At 41.6% G+C, this 16528-nt stretch overlaps 2 protein-coding genes across 2 annotated transcripts; both read right to left on the reverse strand.

Moving 5' to 3' along the window:
• Positions 1-812: 812 nt before the first annotated feature.
• On the reverse strand, positions 813-6052 carry LOC139598173 (transmembrane protein 238-like). Its single transcript, XM_071444188.1, has 2 exons — positions 5342-6052; positions 813-2791 (listed from the first exon to the last, which is right to left on the reverse strand). The coding sequence occupies exons 1-2, from the start codon at positions 5917-5919 to the stop codon at positions 2782-2784; spliced, it is 588 nt and encodes a 195-aa protein (XP_071300289.1). The 5' UTR covers positions 5920-6052; the 3' UTR covers positions 813-2781.
• Positions 6053-7664: 1612 nt separating this feature from the next.
• RSL1D1 (ribosomal L1 domain containing 1) lies at positions 7665-12558 on the reverse strand. Its single transcript, XM_071444187.1, has 9 exons — positions 12402-12558; positions 12158-12297; positions 11234-11372; positions 10501-10649; positions 10261-10362; positions 9572-9665; positions 9359-9487; positions 8432-8638; positions 7665-8195 (listed from the first exon to the last, which is right to left on the reverse strand). Exons 1-9 carry the CDS (start codon positions 12435-12437, stop codon positions 7851-7853), a joined length of 1341 nt encoding a protein of 446 aa, XP_071300288.1. The 5' UTR covers positions 12438-12558; the 3' UTR covers positions 7665-7850.
• Positions 12559-16528: the final 3970 nt, after the last annotated feature.

The raw sequence follows: 16528 nt of genomic DNA on the forward strand, positions 1-16528 counted from the left end.
ATTGGGGGCAAATTCTACTGCTAGAGCAACCCAGGTAAGTATGACCAGAGACTTGCATTTCCTGTGTAGTTCTTCAGTAACATCCATTCTGCTCAAAGCTTACTTTGGCTGAATATGTAAAATTTACTTCACCCACTCACACAAACTAGCTACAGCAACACGTGCCAGGATTTGACCTTAGCCCTCTCAACTTGGTATACACTTATGCTTCTTTTCTACACAAACTCCTACTGTAACAATTACGTTGCTCCCAGCGACTCTCACAAGTCACACCAAACAGATTTTTGTAGGCGTTACTAATAATTTAATCCCTAATGATGTTCCCATTTAAGCAGACACTATATACCACAAGAAAACTTCCATCAGATGCAGTCCATGTTTTAAGTCTAACAATTTAATCCATCAACATAGTTGGAAGCTGGGGGTTGGCATTTTTCCATTAGTGGAATGTAGGATGACATTTTGAGCTAGTTTTAAGACTTAACTAGATGGAAAAGACTCCTGTAGCCCCACTTCTGGAACTAGTTTGGTTCTTTGTGATTTTGGCTAAGATTTTAAACAGCATGCATGGCACTTTCCTCAATGGTTAGAAGAATTCTTTTAGCTGTACAACTCTGTTCACATAACAACAAGCAGTCCTAAACATGTCCAAGGGCTTCCTTCCAATCAACAATGTAAAGTTCTTTGAATGGACTTTGTGCTGCATTGAGCAGAGCTGATAAGGATATCATGAAACTAAAATAGTGTTAAATATTTGTTAATGTGTAACTGCAGATGATGCTCAGTTTGTGTTTAGTATTAGCCTTCCTGGTTTAGAAGGCAAACTGATTGCATGAAACAGTAACTGGATGCATTTTCAAAAAGACAATAGTTACAATACTTACAACAGATATCACTGCTCCACAGCAAGTACTGTCTGACTCATTGCTTGGGCTCACCATCTCAGCAACCTTCTACTGCTTTAGTGCTTTTGTGTGCTTAACATCCTCCTTAACTGATGGATCAGCTCCTAGATTTCATTTTTAAAACTTATACTATTCATACTAGTAAACTAGCTGGAATTCTACATAACTTTTGAGTGAAGTTACACTCTAGCTACCATCTTATGCAACAATCATTAAGTATTGATATTGGATTTAAGATTAATTACATGGTAATATCCAAGGAATGCAAAGGCCTGCTCAGTTCAGTCTAGTAATTATTATTGTAACACTTGAATAGAAATTTTTGATTTTCACAGACTAAGTATGTGAAGTACATATATGAGTATTGGCTTAATGTATAGCTACTGGTAATCATTCCTCTTATTAAACACCATATTTCATAATTCACTTTATAAGTGAAACTATGGGGAATCAGCAAAAGCTTTTCTTTCTGTTCAGAAAAAATGAAATGAAACAATTATTGCAAATGAAAACTGATCTACAGGTTTTAAGGGAGGAGCCTGTTTGGTTTTCTTAATCAGGCCATTGTAACACGGCAGTGGTGTCACGTTGCAGTTCCATTAAAAGGAGGAAACAAATTGCATACATCTCCTAAAAACTGCAGATAGTAAAGGAGAAATCACACTGCAGACCTTAAAGTTTAGTGTTCTTCTGAATTTGTTAAAAGGTAGCATTTGGAAAACATTTAAAAATGAGAATATGCAAAAAAAAATGAAGTTACTCCAGTAATTTTACAAGAAAACACTGAAAGACATTTCAAGAGTTTATAAGGAAGTACAGCCACAGTGTTCTTAGTAAATATTTTCCTTAATTCCACCTCTAGTATTCAGTGAGGTGTGGCATAGAACAATTGTGCATTGAAATTTTAAGACCTACCAGTATTTGCTGATGGTGGCACCAAACTCTTAGTGTTAGTTCAAAACCAGAAGAACTCCTGAGGAAATTCTCCACACAATTTTATCATTAGCACAATTTTAGCTATCACTAACATTAATAGAAATAATTTTCCAGGTACTGTTTGTTAATGTTTTATAATGCCTTGGAGTTCTTGTTAATCAACAGGGTTTCCTTTGGTCATGTTCCCTCTCTCAAATGCTTCAGCATTAGGAAAATAATTTCCAACATCACTGGACTAAAAATGCCTCTTGCAAGAGTCATTGTATTACATCATTTGTAACTACAAAGAATGTACTTGTATGCCAACACCACTGGTGTTATTTGTCTACTTATAAAATCTCAGATTCCAGGTTATTTCAGAATAACAGTGAAACTTTTACAAGAGACACTGTAAATTGTGTATTTACACTATAAACAACTTCTACTACATTTGCAGCCTTGCATCAACAGTTTAATATAGACATTTTAAAAGCACCCTTACAAACAAAAGTATTGCACTGGCTTTATAAAAATTCACAGTAAGTTTAACTTCCAGACCTTGGTAAAAAACAGTGCAAGAGCTTTTCATTGTGCAAGAGTTTTTTTATCCAAACCTTTCAGGTTATTAAAAATAATAATAATAATTAAAACAATAAAACCAACTATATGACAAGCTGCACTGATATTTCAGTGAATCAGGTTCAATTCTCTTTTAGCTCTCACTTCTTAAAGTGATTTTGTGGGATCTTCTTTCATAATTTCAAAGTCTATCCAGTCCAACACTGAAACAGGTGCTTTTGGCAGAGATATGGCTCCACATGTCCATTTCATAGAGAGTCCACAATGCTTGCAGAGGTTATTCCACAACGAGAGAATCCTATTGTTTTGAGTAGGGAATCTCCTTCCATAATTTGCAGCATTTCCCCCACTTTTTGGGGCAGTAACTTCATTGGTCATGCCTTCAACAGATCCTGAAGATAACACATGAAGAAAAGGTTACTCCAAAATAGGCTTAGAACAAGTGGTCATATAACTCTAAACTGTTACTTAAAGTCCATTTTAAAAGTACTTTTCCTCATGTTTAACAGCCAATTGGGACCCAAAGAAAAGATCCATCAAGTCACCAGCCCATCTCCAATAGTGGCCAAGTGTGGTGTCTCACTCAAGGCATAAGAATATGGCACACAGGTAATATTTCCTCAGGGTATCAACTGCCTCTGACTGCCCCAGGTCTTCCTGAGCCAAACATATTCTCTTTATATTATCATATATCTTCTGCTTTGTCCTTTGGATTTTTGAATCAGTAAACTTTCATCTGTCCCACATCAAGTAATCCCACACTTCAGTCACATAGCACAGGACAGTTTGTTCCTGCTTTGCCTTGGCAGGCAAGCACTTCATACCTTCCCCATAGTGACTACATAGGCTTCTGGAGCACTTTATATTCTGCATCTCTTTTCAGGCTTGAGGATCCTAATCTACTTGTTATTCCTTTAATAGAAGCATTCCATATCATAAAAATTCTCACCTTTCTCTACTATATAATTTTTAAGATAGGAAATCAGAACAACCTAACTTCAAAAAATTACTGCTCAAGGTTTCCAAATGGCCAGTAAAGTGAGGACATTTGGGGTTTGTTTTGTTTTTTGGTGGTTTGGTTTTTGGTTGTTTTTGTTTGTTTGGGCTTTTTGGTTGTTTTTTCCTTTCTGAATGTGTGTGTGTATGGTGGTGGTTTTTTTCCTCCTTGTGCAGACAATATCTGCCCAAACATGTTTAACCCGTTTGGTTAAGTTCATAAATATCTCCTGATGGGGAGAGGATTTGGTCTATCAGCAAGGAATGATCTGATTCAGTTGTTTACAAGAAGTTCTAAGATACTTTAGGTGAGCTTACTTCAAAAAGGAACTCTAAATTATCTTTCAAGGTGAAACCATTTGTTATCCTTTGTTTCACCTTGCAAGTAAAACCAAAGAGTTTATGTTCTAATATGTAACATAACTGCTGTACACCCCCTGTTTTGGTTCCTTCTGAATTACCATTACTGAAGTTTGTTTATTGTAGCAACAGAAGCTGCTGGGATATTTTGTATTAAATCACTATTTATTTATTTATTTATACATCCCTATAGGACATATAAATCTAATTACAATCAGGAATAAGACTTGAAATATTTCAAAATAGTGGATAACTTTCACTACTAGGAGTTCATGAAAACAGAATACATATCCATGTATACACATTGCATCTACAGAGATAGCAGATTATCCACTGAGCTCAATACCTGTAATTGCCATGGAATGGTTCTGCATAGCCATTTATAAATGCAAATCATTCCCTGAAAATAGGGACCTGCCAATTTTAGACCCATTTCAGAAAAAAAAAAGAGCTCTGAAAATAGAATGGCTCATTTTCAACTGCCTGTTTTCTAAATTGCAGGTGTGGTTAATAATCAACTAAAGAGCAGTAACAATCTTTGAAAGTGGTGTTGCTGCTATTCTTTCCTGCCTCCTACAAGTTTTCTATTAAGGAATAATTATCTATACTCAATCTCCCTACTGTTAAAACTTTCTCTCATGAAAAATTTCATAGCTTTCATGAAAGAAAACGATTTTCACATGAACTTTTCTGTAAATCAACAGAATTTAGTTTCAAGGAGAAGCAGGAAAAGCTGATCTTGTACATAGTGAATTGGAACAGCGAGATGTTTAGAATCCTTGAACAGTTCAAACAGTAAAAAACTGTTTACAGTTCCTTCAACAGAGGATTTTACATAGTGAAGTGAAGGCTTGACTTTTTTCCCCACACACATTTTCAAGGCATTAAGCATGCCTTCTTCCTAAATGAATATACTAGGGTGTATTGAAAAGCTTCATGTTCTTCAACCATGCTTTGAAATAGGACCTAGACGCTTCCTTTACACATCAGGTATTATCACATCTTTTCTAGATGACTGAGGTTCAAGACAAACAGTTTAACTGATTGCATTTATGAGTTTCAACCTCTTACCTACAGCTCTTGCCACCATGTTAAATCCAAGTCAGCATTTCACCTTTCTTGCTCTCCAATAAAAGCAACATTTCATGGTGCTAAAGAGGGGACTTCTCCTCCCAAGAGCTCGTGTGGGGTAGTGGTTAATGGCCATTTCTGGCAGCATTTGGCTGCTGTGAGGAGCAGTTCGGAGCCGCAGGGCTCCCGTGCTGCTCTCTGGCAGCAGATCCGCATGCCAGCCCCACCACCGTCCCCGCGCTTCGCTCCTGCTCGCCCGTTCCGTTCTTAGAGGGCGACAGGAAGTGTCTTCCCTGCCTAATCCCACTTGTGCAATCTTTCCCACTCGTTTTTTTTACCACCCGAGCTGAGAAACATTCCCCACTACTTTTATTTTAAGAAGCGTCAGCTACGTGCAGGTGGTTTAACCTGGCAGGTGTTACACCGAATCTCGGGCAGGACAGCTCTCCCAGCTCTGGCCGAAGTCAGAGCTCGCAGCCGTTCTCCCCTCGCTGTCCCATCCCGCTCTCCCTCACCTGCCGGGCTCGGCGTGGCGGCCGCGGGGGCCCCGGGCGCGCTGCAGCTCCAGCTCGGCGGGGCGGGCGGGGGCGAGCGCGGCCGTGAGGCGGAGGCTGAGGCCGTTCACCAGCCGCCGCAGCAGCGTGTCCCCGCGGCCCTTGGGCGCCGGCAGCCCCACGTCGTCCCGCAGCTCCTCGGGCGGCACCTCCAGGTTGCCCGCGTACCAGAACACCCACCAGACCAGGCTGAGGAAGATGCCGATGCCGCCCGCGTAGATGAGCAGGTCGGAGAAGAACACGTCGGCGAACACACCCGCCAGCAGCACCGCCAGCCCCACCGCGTCGAAGGCCAGCGCCAGCCAGAAGGCGGCCACGCAGCGGCCCAGCCCGCCCGGGGCCGCCATCGGGAGCGGCGCCACCGCCGCCTCGGGCCGCGCGCACCTGAGGGGAGGCGAGGGCGGCGCCCACCTGAGGGCAGGGCCGGGCCGCGCCCTCCCACCCGGGCAGGTGCGGGACACGCCCCCCGCGCTGAGGGGACGCCCAGGCCGCGCCTCCCACACACCTGAGGGCAGGGCCGGGCCGCGCCCCCCACACATCTGAGGGCTCGGCCGGGCCGCGCCTCCGCCCCCGCAGCTGCGCTCAGGGAAGGCGAAGGCGGGCACACGCCGCCCTCAGCGGCCCCCCGAGCCCCCAGCCCGCCGCGGTGGGCTCGAAGGCTGAGCCGTAGTGACCGATGGCATTCGGGAGCTGAGGCCTCTCTGAGAGTAGTGCTCGCTACCGTTCCCAGGTGAGCCGGACACGGCTGGGCCCGCCTGAGGCAGTGCCGCCTCAGGCACCCCAGAAGGGAGGTACACGGATGAACATCCAGTTCATTGATCTCTGCACTTGCAAGGGAGGCAAGCTGGTCACAGACAGCAGAGATTTGCAAGACAGTTAAAATGTGCATCTGCAAATGCACATAGACTGCTTTAACTGTGCTTAAGGAGGCTTAAAAAGAGCAGCTGGAATACAAGTTCAGGTTGACAAACAGGAAGCAAGTTGTCAATGCAGGATGTAAAATTCAGTAAGTAAAAGAATTATGTAAAAGGCAAAACACCCATTTCAGTTCACCCTTGTGTTAATGACCTGATACATAATCTTTCTGCACTCCTAAGTCCTCAAGCACAAGAACTGTATTTAGATGTAGCAGCTCCTGTGCCTGCTCTCACAAGCGCCTTATATCTAACACCTTATTTAATGATGGATAAGCCACTGTTCTAGTAACTAGAAATATCAAGCCAACAGGAACTATGACCAGGCCTAACAGAATGGGTACCTTCAACATTTTAGTGGAAATAGTGTGCATTAAATGATACTGCTGCTACTCTTCCAGTGACAGTGAGTGCTATTGGTTTACTGGGATTACTGTCATAGCTTTTGGTTCACAAAATAGTTGAAAAGTTACAAAAAGGGTTGCAAAAGGGTCAAAAAAAGTGGACATCACAGATCAAGCAGAATATTTTCATACTCTCATTTAGCACCCACCTTCTTTCTAGGTAGCCAAAACCTTGAAATAAGGATGCCATAAAAAGAAGATGTGGTAGAGTTTTTTCAAAGACAAAGTAGGCTGGTTACTTCCTGATTAATCTTGTCTCTTACCACCTTTTTTCTATTTGGAGTTTTTACCACTAGGACTTTTCAACACAAATCTGCCTCATATTCTCACTCTGCAAAGGACAGACAAATTATCATACAGAGAACAACTGGGCAGTTGTGTAAAATGTCAAATATATCACTTTTCAGTCCTGAAGTATGTATTCTTCATGCCAACAGAACAAGTTCACTTGGCTGGCACAACTGGAAATTTACACAGCCTTTGGCTTTCAGATGGAAGAACAAGAGTTCTGTGACCATCATGCAAGAATACTCTCAACTGTTCTGGTAGCAGAAATAAAGCCCAAAACTGAAGGTAAGATTTTGCTTGATGTTGTAAAATATATATATGGTTAAAGCAATATTCTTTGGGCCTTTTTAACTCACAAATACCCTCGGTAAAAACAGCTAAAAAGTACAATGTGGGGCTTGGTATCGGGCTGCTAACTTAGATATCTGCAGTAACACCAATCACTGTCAACCTGTCTTTATTATATTGAACAGTTTTTTAAAAACTGTAGCAGTATTTTCACCTTTAAAAGCACATGCAGATTGCTGCTCTTGGCACGCATGCTTCTTGCATGGAAATGGAAAGACAGCATTTGTTAAAATATTTCTCAGCATTCTTTCCCTGGGATAAACCCCTCTCTTCCCTCTGACACTTGAAAATTTTGAGTGTTTCTGGTTTGGGCCAGAAAAAGATAAAAAGTGATGGGACCATTAAGACAGTGAGTTTATTTGTACCAGCTTGTAAATTAGAAGGAAACCAATGAATCATTACAGACCTTGGTGAAAAAAAGCTCTTGGGATCAGATTTCCTACAAAGGTATTTTACTTCATCAATAAATTTGTTTACTGAAAGCGATGATACAAAATATGTTACAACAGACAAGGTTCACGCTGACTGCGGCACGCGCGCCTTTCTGGGTGCCTGCTTCTGTGGTTTGGAAGATTTCCTGGCTGACTGTCGTGACTTGCCAGCTTTGGGTGTTGCAAAAGACTTGGCTTCAGGTTTTTTTGGAGCCTTTTTCATGTCTTTTTCTTTTATTGCTTCCTTTGGCTTACTGACCTGCTTGGCTTTTTTCTTTTTCGATGGCGTCTCCAAGTTTGCACACTCTTGTGTAACTTCAGGTTTTGATTTTGGCGTATCCACCACTAGAGATGTTTTCTTTCTCTTACCAAGAGGTGTTTTGGTATTCTTGCCCAAATTGCCACCTTTTTCTGAATTTGGTCCCATTTTCTGTATTTAACATAAACAAAAAATTACCATTCCACCCAAGAAACATATTCCCTGTTTTTAAGGAAGAAGGATCAGTGAAAACCATTACAAATGACAAATACTTTCAACTGAACTGCGCCCTAGTCTTGAAGTGTGCTAACACATACTGTTCCCTAAGGAGCAATGAACAATTTAAACAGTTCAAAATCTTTAGTTTTTACTGAAATGCAAGTTTCTTAATATTATTCAACAATTACCTTCAGGTCAGCTGAGCTCGTTGTTTGTATAGGCACCAGTTGTGGAATTTCTTCATCATCACCATCACCTGGTTCTTGGACTATTTCTATCTTTTCTTTTATCACAGGCTCCTGGGTACCAGCAGCAGCTTTACTTTCTGTTGTCACAGTGACTTGACTTGACTTCAGTTTTTTAGCTGTCTTCTTCACTTTCTTGGGTTTTACCTTCTAGAATTAATCAGAAGTGCATCTCAGACAAATACTCATGCCATTTCTAAATAGATGGTGTAGCAACATTAAAGACTTTTATTCAATAGACCTGGACTAATTTAGCCATATGTAAAATATGAAAAAATGCATTACATGCAGAAGTTTATAGTAAGTAGCTCACAACTACAGTAATGTCAACCTTACAGTCTCTAAGTTGAATATTCACAGTCCCATTTAATTTCAGACAAATGAACATAAACAGAAGTCAGTACAAAGGCATAGCTAATTATTATTTTTTAACAAGTATGAGGTCCCCCTATATATAGAAATATATGAGATTGAGAATTATTCAGATGCCACTGATTAACCAACAAAAAGCAGATGCCTACTCTGAATCCACATATACATTAATGAGTGTGTTTTCAGAAGGCAAATATGGATAAACAATGGAAGCAAAGCTTTAAGAATGAATCTCAGGTCCCTTGAGTTTAGGTCTAGAAATACTTTACTTATTTCCAGTTTGCTTAAAAACCTGTAAGGGAGTTGCCATAAATTCATTATTATTGCTGAGAATTTGAAGCACTGAGGTAGGAGTGTCTGACCTGTTTTAGCCATAAAAGACGGGGATCAGCTGCTAATGCATTTAAACACAAAATAACAATGCATGGAAGGAAAACAAAGAACTACAACTAAATGTGCAGATTTAATTTATGCAAGGTTTGAAGAAATTTTGGTTACCTTTACTTCATTTTTCTTGAGAGATGGTTGTTTGTCAAGCTCATCCAAGTTGGAGATATCCGCAGTGAATATTGGGAGTGCAACCGATTTAAGTGTTTTGAGGTGAAGAATTTTTACATTTTTCCATTTCTGCAAAAACAAAACCAGTATATTATGTAAAAATAAGGCTGAAGTATGAACCTATTTGTCTGTAATGCAGTCAATCAGCAGTACCTTTGGTAACTTTTCACCAATCACTTTTGCTGCTGCAATGATATTCTCAAGTATCTCGTCCACTTTCATCCCAGTGTGACCTATGCGCATTGTACTGGAAGAAAAAACAAATGATAATTAAATATGGGCAAACAAACTTATTTCAAGCCACTTGTTTAGTTTAGGCATACCCAGAAATGCAAAAAGCCCACTTATCTGCAATTATCATAAAGGAGGGATGGATATTGCAGAAACCTTTTGTGATAATAGTTAGAAGGGGTTCACCTGTATTCATCTTTCCATATTTGGATATGCAACTTCTGCCTTGCATTACAAAGCATTACTACCAATTTGGATCCTTTCAGATACACAATACATGAAAAAAATCTTATTAGATTAGAATATTTTGGAAATATAAAAATATTATTAAATTAGATTAAAACTAAGATTGTACATGTGCTTTGACAGTGCCAGGTGCCTAGAAATTCCTTAGTGAAAAGGAAAAAGAAACAAAACCCCTCAACTTCACAGTAAAACTTAAATAGAACAATTTAACTATACAGGTAAAGGTTCAAAATGCCCTCCATTTGCAATGGTGACCCTTAAGATCTTTTTTTCACATATTAAAGGAATAAAAATAACTCACTTAAAATTCCTACAGTTAAGATAGAGCCATCCTTCAAGTGATGTATTAATCCATTTGTACTTACTAACAGCAGCCTTTGTTGTTAACTGGGAGCGTAGTCCCTTGGATGTGTTTTTCTAGTTCCTTGGCAAGATCTTTGGCTTTCAGGTTTACAGATAAAGGTGCCCTAAAACAGAAAGGGAGAGGGGTAAAAAAAAGGAAACAATTAGAAAACCCAAAAGAAAACCAATTCCTCCATTACTAAGAAGAATCTGATCTTAAAAAAGATAATGCAAGAATGGATTTCCAAAGTTTAAAGACCTACTTTTTCTTTTCATAGAAGTGTTTTCCCAGATGCGAGGGCAAAAGCCTTCTAATTCGGTCATCAGACAGAAAGAGATCAAAGCTGTTCAGGAGGCGCCGCTTGGCTTCAAACATTTTATACTCCTTTTTGAGGGTTTTGTATGAGATGATCTGCAACACAAGCACCAGTTTAGTCCCTGCTGCCCAAAATGCAACCTGAAATGCTTCTCAGAACTGCACAGATTAAAGCTACATAACTGATACTCCATCACAGTGCATTCTTTTAGAACGCTGAGGATGATAAAAAAGTACCCATTTCCTATTGTTTTAAGGTATCAAAAACCATTGATCTCTTGCATAGTAACTGCACACCACAAAACCAGAACTTGCATACATGAATAGCATCCAAATGAAGGTTAAATATAACATGTTGTTATACAGTTTTATTGCTGGTGGCATAAACAATCAAACGTTGTGAGTTTTCCCAGTTGGTTACTCAAACTAAATATTGAACGTTTATCTAGAAATTGTATCTGATTACTAAAAATCCTGTTTCAAACTGAAGAAATTATTCTGAGTAAACTTTGCATTTCAGAAACACCGCAGTTTGAGCAGTCAGAAAAAATCTTACTAGAATATATGAATGAGAATTAGAATATTAAACAGCAGAAAAGAACAACTACTTGTATTCTTTTTGGTGGTATAAAAGGAAGGAAATGGCAATACTGTATTATACCAACAAGGGCCACCCTTACCCGGCTAACACTTCTGATCCCATTTCGGAGTAAAAGTTTCTTGTACAGATTTTCGGTCTGTTCTGCTGATAAATTTGGTTCATCCTTTGTGAACAGGCAAACATCAGCTGTTTCTGGTCGAATGCCATGGGGCAGTGGTCTACAATGAGAATATGAGTTGTATAAAAAATGTCTAATAAGAGAAAGACGTTTTCCCCAGAACTAGGACTACACTGGAGATCAGTCCCCTTTAACAACCTCCCCGTATTTACACTCTGTTAACTACTAAATATTCTCAGTGGAACCTAGAGTTGATAAGCATACAGAACTCTAAAAGTGAAACCATAACACACCACGGCTCCAGTCAGATAAAAAGTGGAATCCTCTATCCTGCCAGCAGCCCTTACCACACGGGTCCTAGGAGGAGGACCCTCCATGCTCCTCCCTTCATGCCATGGCTGCTCCAGGCATTAGAAAAAAACCTTATAACACCGTGCCCCGATAAACGGATGTAAACTTTCTCAGTGTAGTGCAGCTACACTCTAAAAAGAGACTTCTAATTCATATTCAGGTTTGGTTATCAAAAGAAAGAAGTATTACTAATGATTTGGTGGTGGTGGGTCAAGACAAAGAAGGTGATTCTAGATATTTTCTAGATATAGAAATGGGTAATATCTAGATATTTTCTAAAGCTTCAGGACTGAAAGGCACATATCCTGTAACTGGCAACCCACAGAACCAGCATCCTGCGTGCAAAAAGCTGGCACAGCCCAGCTTCCAGTTATACCAAAAGTAGGAGTAAAGCAGCTTCTGACCCGGCAGTTCTTAGTCACGGCATAGAAGCTCCCAGGACAAGGCCGTGGCAGTCAAACCCCTTGAGCTCAGAATTTGCAAAGTGTTCTCTTCCAAGCCCTGTAAGCATGAGGCCGGATATCAGTGTCTTACATTCTGATGAGCTTCGGCACCTGCGGGACCTTCCACACCGTCACCAGGAGATGAACGCTCTCGCTCTCGTTGAGGAGCAGCGCGTCTCCCTTTGCCTTGCTTCTGGAGAAAGCCAAGAGAGCCTCCACCGCCTTCTTCACCTGCAACGGCACCACAGCGGCGGCAGCCGCGGGTCAAGCCCGGTCCGGCCGCGCTCCCGCCTGCCCTGCTCCCCGCAGCCCCTGGGCGAGCCGGTCCCACATACCTGGGCGCGGTCCAGTGGGTTCCTCCCGCTCACCATGGCGTTACCGCTCCGAGCACCGGGACACCGCTCCCGCCACGTGCGACCTCCGCGCCTGCGTGTGCGCCGCTTTCCGGGGCAGCGCGCTCGAACGCTCTGCTTCCGGGCCGGGGCGGGGCGAGCGGGGCTGAGGCTGGGGCTGGGGCTGGCCGTGCGCTCCGTGCGCTCCTCTCCTGCGCACGGCAACAGCTGCGGACCCGGGGCGGAGCGAGCGGGGCTGGGGCTGGCCGTGCGCTCCGTGCTTTCCTCCCCTGTGCACGGCAGCAGCTGCGGACTCGGGGTGCGGCGGGCCCGTCCTCAGCTTGCAGGCAGCTTTGGCCGGCAGGGTCACCGGCTAACCGGGTTTGGAGCAGAGTGCCGGAGGCCGTCGGTCCATCTCGCTGCGGCACCACGGCCAGCCGGAGGTCAAACCGGATTGCTCGGCATTGTAGCCACCGTGTCCTCACGGTGAAAAACCTTTAGTCGGACTCGCCTTGTTTTATTGATGGTGCTCTCCTAGTCCAACCCGGGTGCTGCTGGCCCCCTTTGCTTCTAGGGGTGCCTCGTGTTTAGACTGCTGTGCTCCTGGCGCTTTCCAGAGAGCTGTTCCCCAGCCAGTCATTTCCCAACCTGTGTTGCCGCAAGGGGCTGCTCCTGCCCAAATGCAGATTTGCATTTGCAGAAAAGAGATTGCCTTTTTTCAGTATTGGCGGGTTTGTGTTGCCGAGTCTTTCCAGCCTGTCTAGATCTCTCTGTTCATGAGGGTAATGATTGGTCCCAAGTTTGATGCCCCCTGCAAACTTGACATGACCGTACTTCAGGTCGCTGTTAGAGATACTAAACCATAGCCCAGGATAAATCCCAGCAGTACTCCATTTGTTACTGGCCTTCAGGTGGAGTACAAGCCATTATCTCTGCCCTCCAAGTCCTGTTATCTGAACAGTGGTTACCCATCTAGTTGGCCCCCCAGCACACCATCGTGTTTATGAAAAATTGAGTGTATTCTTCAGATTCCTTCTTTGAAGACTATCCCTGATTTTACTTCCCATATTTCTGTCCTTTTGCACTGGAGTGCTGTCATAAGTTCCCTGTTTAGCCAGGCCAGTCTCCTGATAGATCTACTTGTTTTACTGAGTATTCAGGAAGAACTGTTTGTATGATTGGAGGAGGTTGTCCTTACACACCTGCTGCCAGATTTCCTGAGCTCCTTTGCCCTTCAGAGCTGCCTCCCATGGGATCCTGCCCACTGGTTCTCAGAATAAATCAGAGTCTGTCTCATGGAGTCCAGGGACTGAATTCTGCTGCTCATTTTCCTCATACACTCTGTCTTGAACATGGCTATTTCCAGGTCCCTACCATTGGAGCAACCACTGATTATCACGTCAAACCACTTCTTTCTCACGTGTGACTAATAAAGGCAGCACTGCTGCATCTCCTGGTCAGTTTAGAAATGCATTGACTGACTACATGGAAATGGCTTAATTGCAGAATGCTTATTCCATTGATTTCCATGCTGGATAAGTACATTGTTCTGAGATAAAATTTCACCTGGAATTGTTTTGGTCTCATTCCCACAGTGCTGTGTGTGCCCTGGCAGCTTTGGGTTGTCTGCATTCATCACACAGGTAAGCTGCTCTCTGGATAACACAGCTATGCATAACCAGGGCTTAAATATGTATGAAATTAGGACTCTTAGTCATTCACTCTTCTCTAGATTTTTTCCCTGCTCTTTGCCTTTCTATGTATGGTTTTATTCCTTCTCATCAGATGTCTTCCAACAAAATTTGTTGCTCCATCAGTGTGGCCAGTGCAAAGAGAAACAAAAATACCCTCGTTTTTTGGCAAGCTGCTTTATGTAGTGGCTTATATTTTCTTTCTGCTGTTAGTGTTCTTGGAGCAATAGTAGAATAGTTGATGGCATCAAGACTTATCCAGACAGGAAAGAACTATACAGACATACACTGATTTTAAAGAGTGAAAAAAGCATCCTGGAAAATGGACGTTTTCCTTTCCTATTCTGTTATTTGAACAAAACCAAATCAAAACAGAAAAGAAGCTGGCTAAGAAAAAGAAAATCTGTCCTTTGTTGCCATGTCATATGAAGTACTGATCAGAGATATTACTGAAGGTGAGGAACACACAGGGTAGCCAAGGAGGTCAGACTCATTAAAATGTTTTCAGTACTGCTGGAATTTCTGCATGTGATACTGGCTGTGGTGCTGTATATTCTGTCTAGTAGCCTTGCTTCTATCTTTCCACATTTTAGGGTAGCCATATTTCAATAAAACATCAACATATTAATGTGACATGTTAAAACAAAATAGAAAAAGTCAGATGACTGGAACATCTCTCTGAAAATGAGCCAGGCTAGACCTGTAAGATATGATTGAACAGCATGTTTGAAGACTGACTTTACTGGGTCATTATAGCATTAATAGGATAAAACTGCAGGGACTATTATTAGTGACTCAAATTTGAATTTTTCACATATCAGTCTCATCCAAGTATATTTTTCTGAAAAAGTTTTGGTCTGACATGACTAAATTTTACCAGATGTGGTTTAACTGACTTAGTCTAATCATTTTCTCTTGAAAGGTACTTGGCATAGCTAATAGAGCTGTCTTGGAAAAATTAAGTTAATCTGTGAATAAGAAATATTTCAGCTTAATACAGCATGCAATGAATATAAACTACAAAAGAGCACACTTTTTATTTAGCAATGTCATAAATTTACAGTTACTCCTACAAGGAAATCAGGTTTGTTACTTTTATTGGTGTTATTGCTGTACACAGTCCTGCTGTAGCTCTCAATTTAACTTTTTGGACCATGAAAGTATGTATTTTCCTTTTAAAAAATTTGTATAGCTTATTTAAATGGTAAGATGGAAAATAATTTCAAGACGTTCTACCTCATTACTTCTCTAGGATGTTTTTTCATATGCCTAATTTTAACTTTCACACAGCAAAAGGTGCAATTGTTTCTGCTGGAAAGAAGTCTTTTAGGTTTAAGGTTACTCGAGTTTCAGTTCCCAGCTTGTGCTCCTCCAGACCATTTGATGGCAATGCCACCATCCCAGATCTCTGTGAGTGTAGTTCTTGCAACAAAACCAGCACAGAGAATATGCAGGGATTTAGACAGGAGTAAGAAGTGCCTTACAGAGAGCTCAGAAAGGTTCTCCCCACTAGAGCAGAGTTCAAGCTCTGTTTGCTTTTGCCCGTCTCCTTTGCAGTGCTGGAGTCAGCCTCAGCTGCGCCTGACTCAGACGCGAGGCTTTGGTGCATCCCCAGCCGCCAGGGCACTGGCACTGGCCAAAGCTGCAGAGCTTTCTTGGTACCATGCTGTGCCTCACATCCCTTCTAGGGCCTGACAGCTGACAGGAACACTGCCTCAGGTACCTTTTTGTCACCCAGCAGTGAATCTGTCGTGTCTCTTATTACTCTTACTGAGAAACAGGTGAACATTTTAGGTGTATGGAACTGACAGGAGATGTAGAAAAATTTACATTAGAAGGAAAGCCAATGAAAGCATGTGGATTATCAAGTTATACACAGACAACAGATTTTGGGTTTGTTAGCTTAAATTTCTATTTTATATTAAGATTAGAATCCTTTCTAGTATTTCTTCAGAGGAAAAGTAGTATCTTGTCAGGTTTATAGTGTGATAAAATAAACACAAGGAAATAAACATCTTCACAATATAAAATCTTCAGTAGTAACTCCAGTTTTGTTGGTATATTTTTTTGTACCAAATCCTCTATAGAGTATACAAAAAGAGCAGAATAAGTAAGAGCCTTTAAGTAGCAGTTCAGGAAGAAAACAGTCTTGTCTGGAGTACAGGTCATCTGCTTTAACAGCATCATTCCAACAGTCTGCAGTACGAACCAAACAGCCAGAGTAATACAGATCAAATACCTGGGACATTGAAACAATCTTTTCTTCTTACGTAATAGTCAGTAATAAACACTTATAAAAACACATTTCTCATCATTAACATGATTTTTAGTATATAGACTGGTTCCATAAGTAGTCTAAAATAAAGGTTCTTCATTGAGTAATTTTCACTGGGCTTTTTATGCCACTGAAGAAAATCCGTAGAGGGGCATAAAAATTGT

The sequence above is a fragment of the Agelaius tricolor genome, unplaced genomic scaffold, assembly GCF_023055355.1.
Source record: "Agelaius tricolor isolate 1412-34295 unplaced genomic scaffold, bAgeTri1.0.p SCAF_19, whole genome shotgun sequence".
NCBI lineage: Eukaryota > Metazoa > Chordata > Aves > Passeriformes > Icteridae > Agelaius > Agelaius tricolor.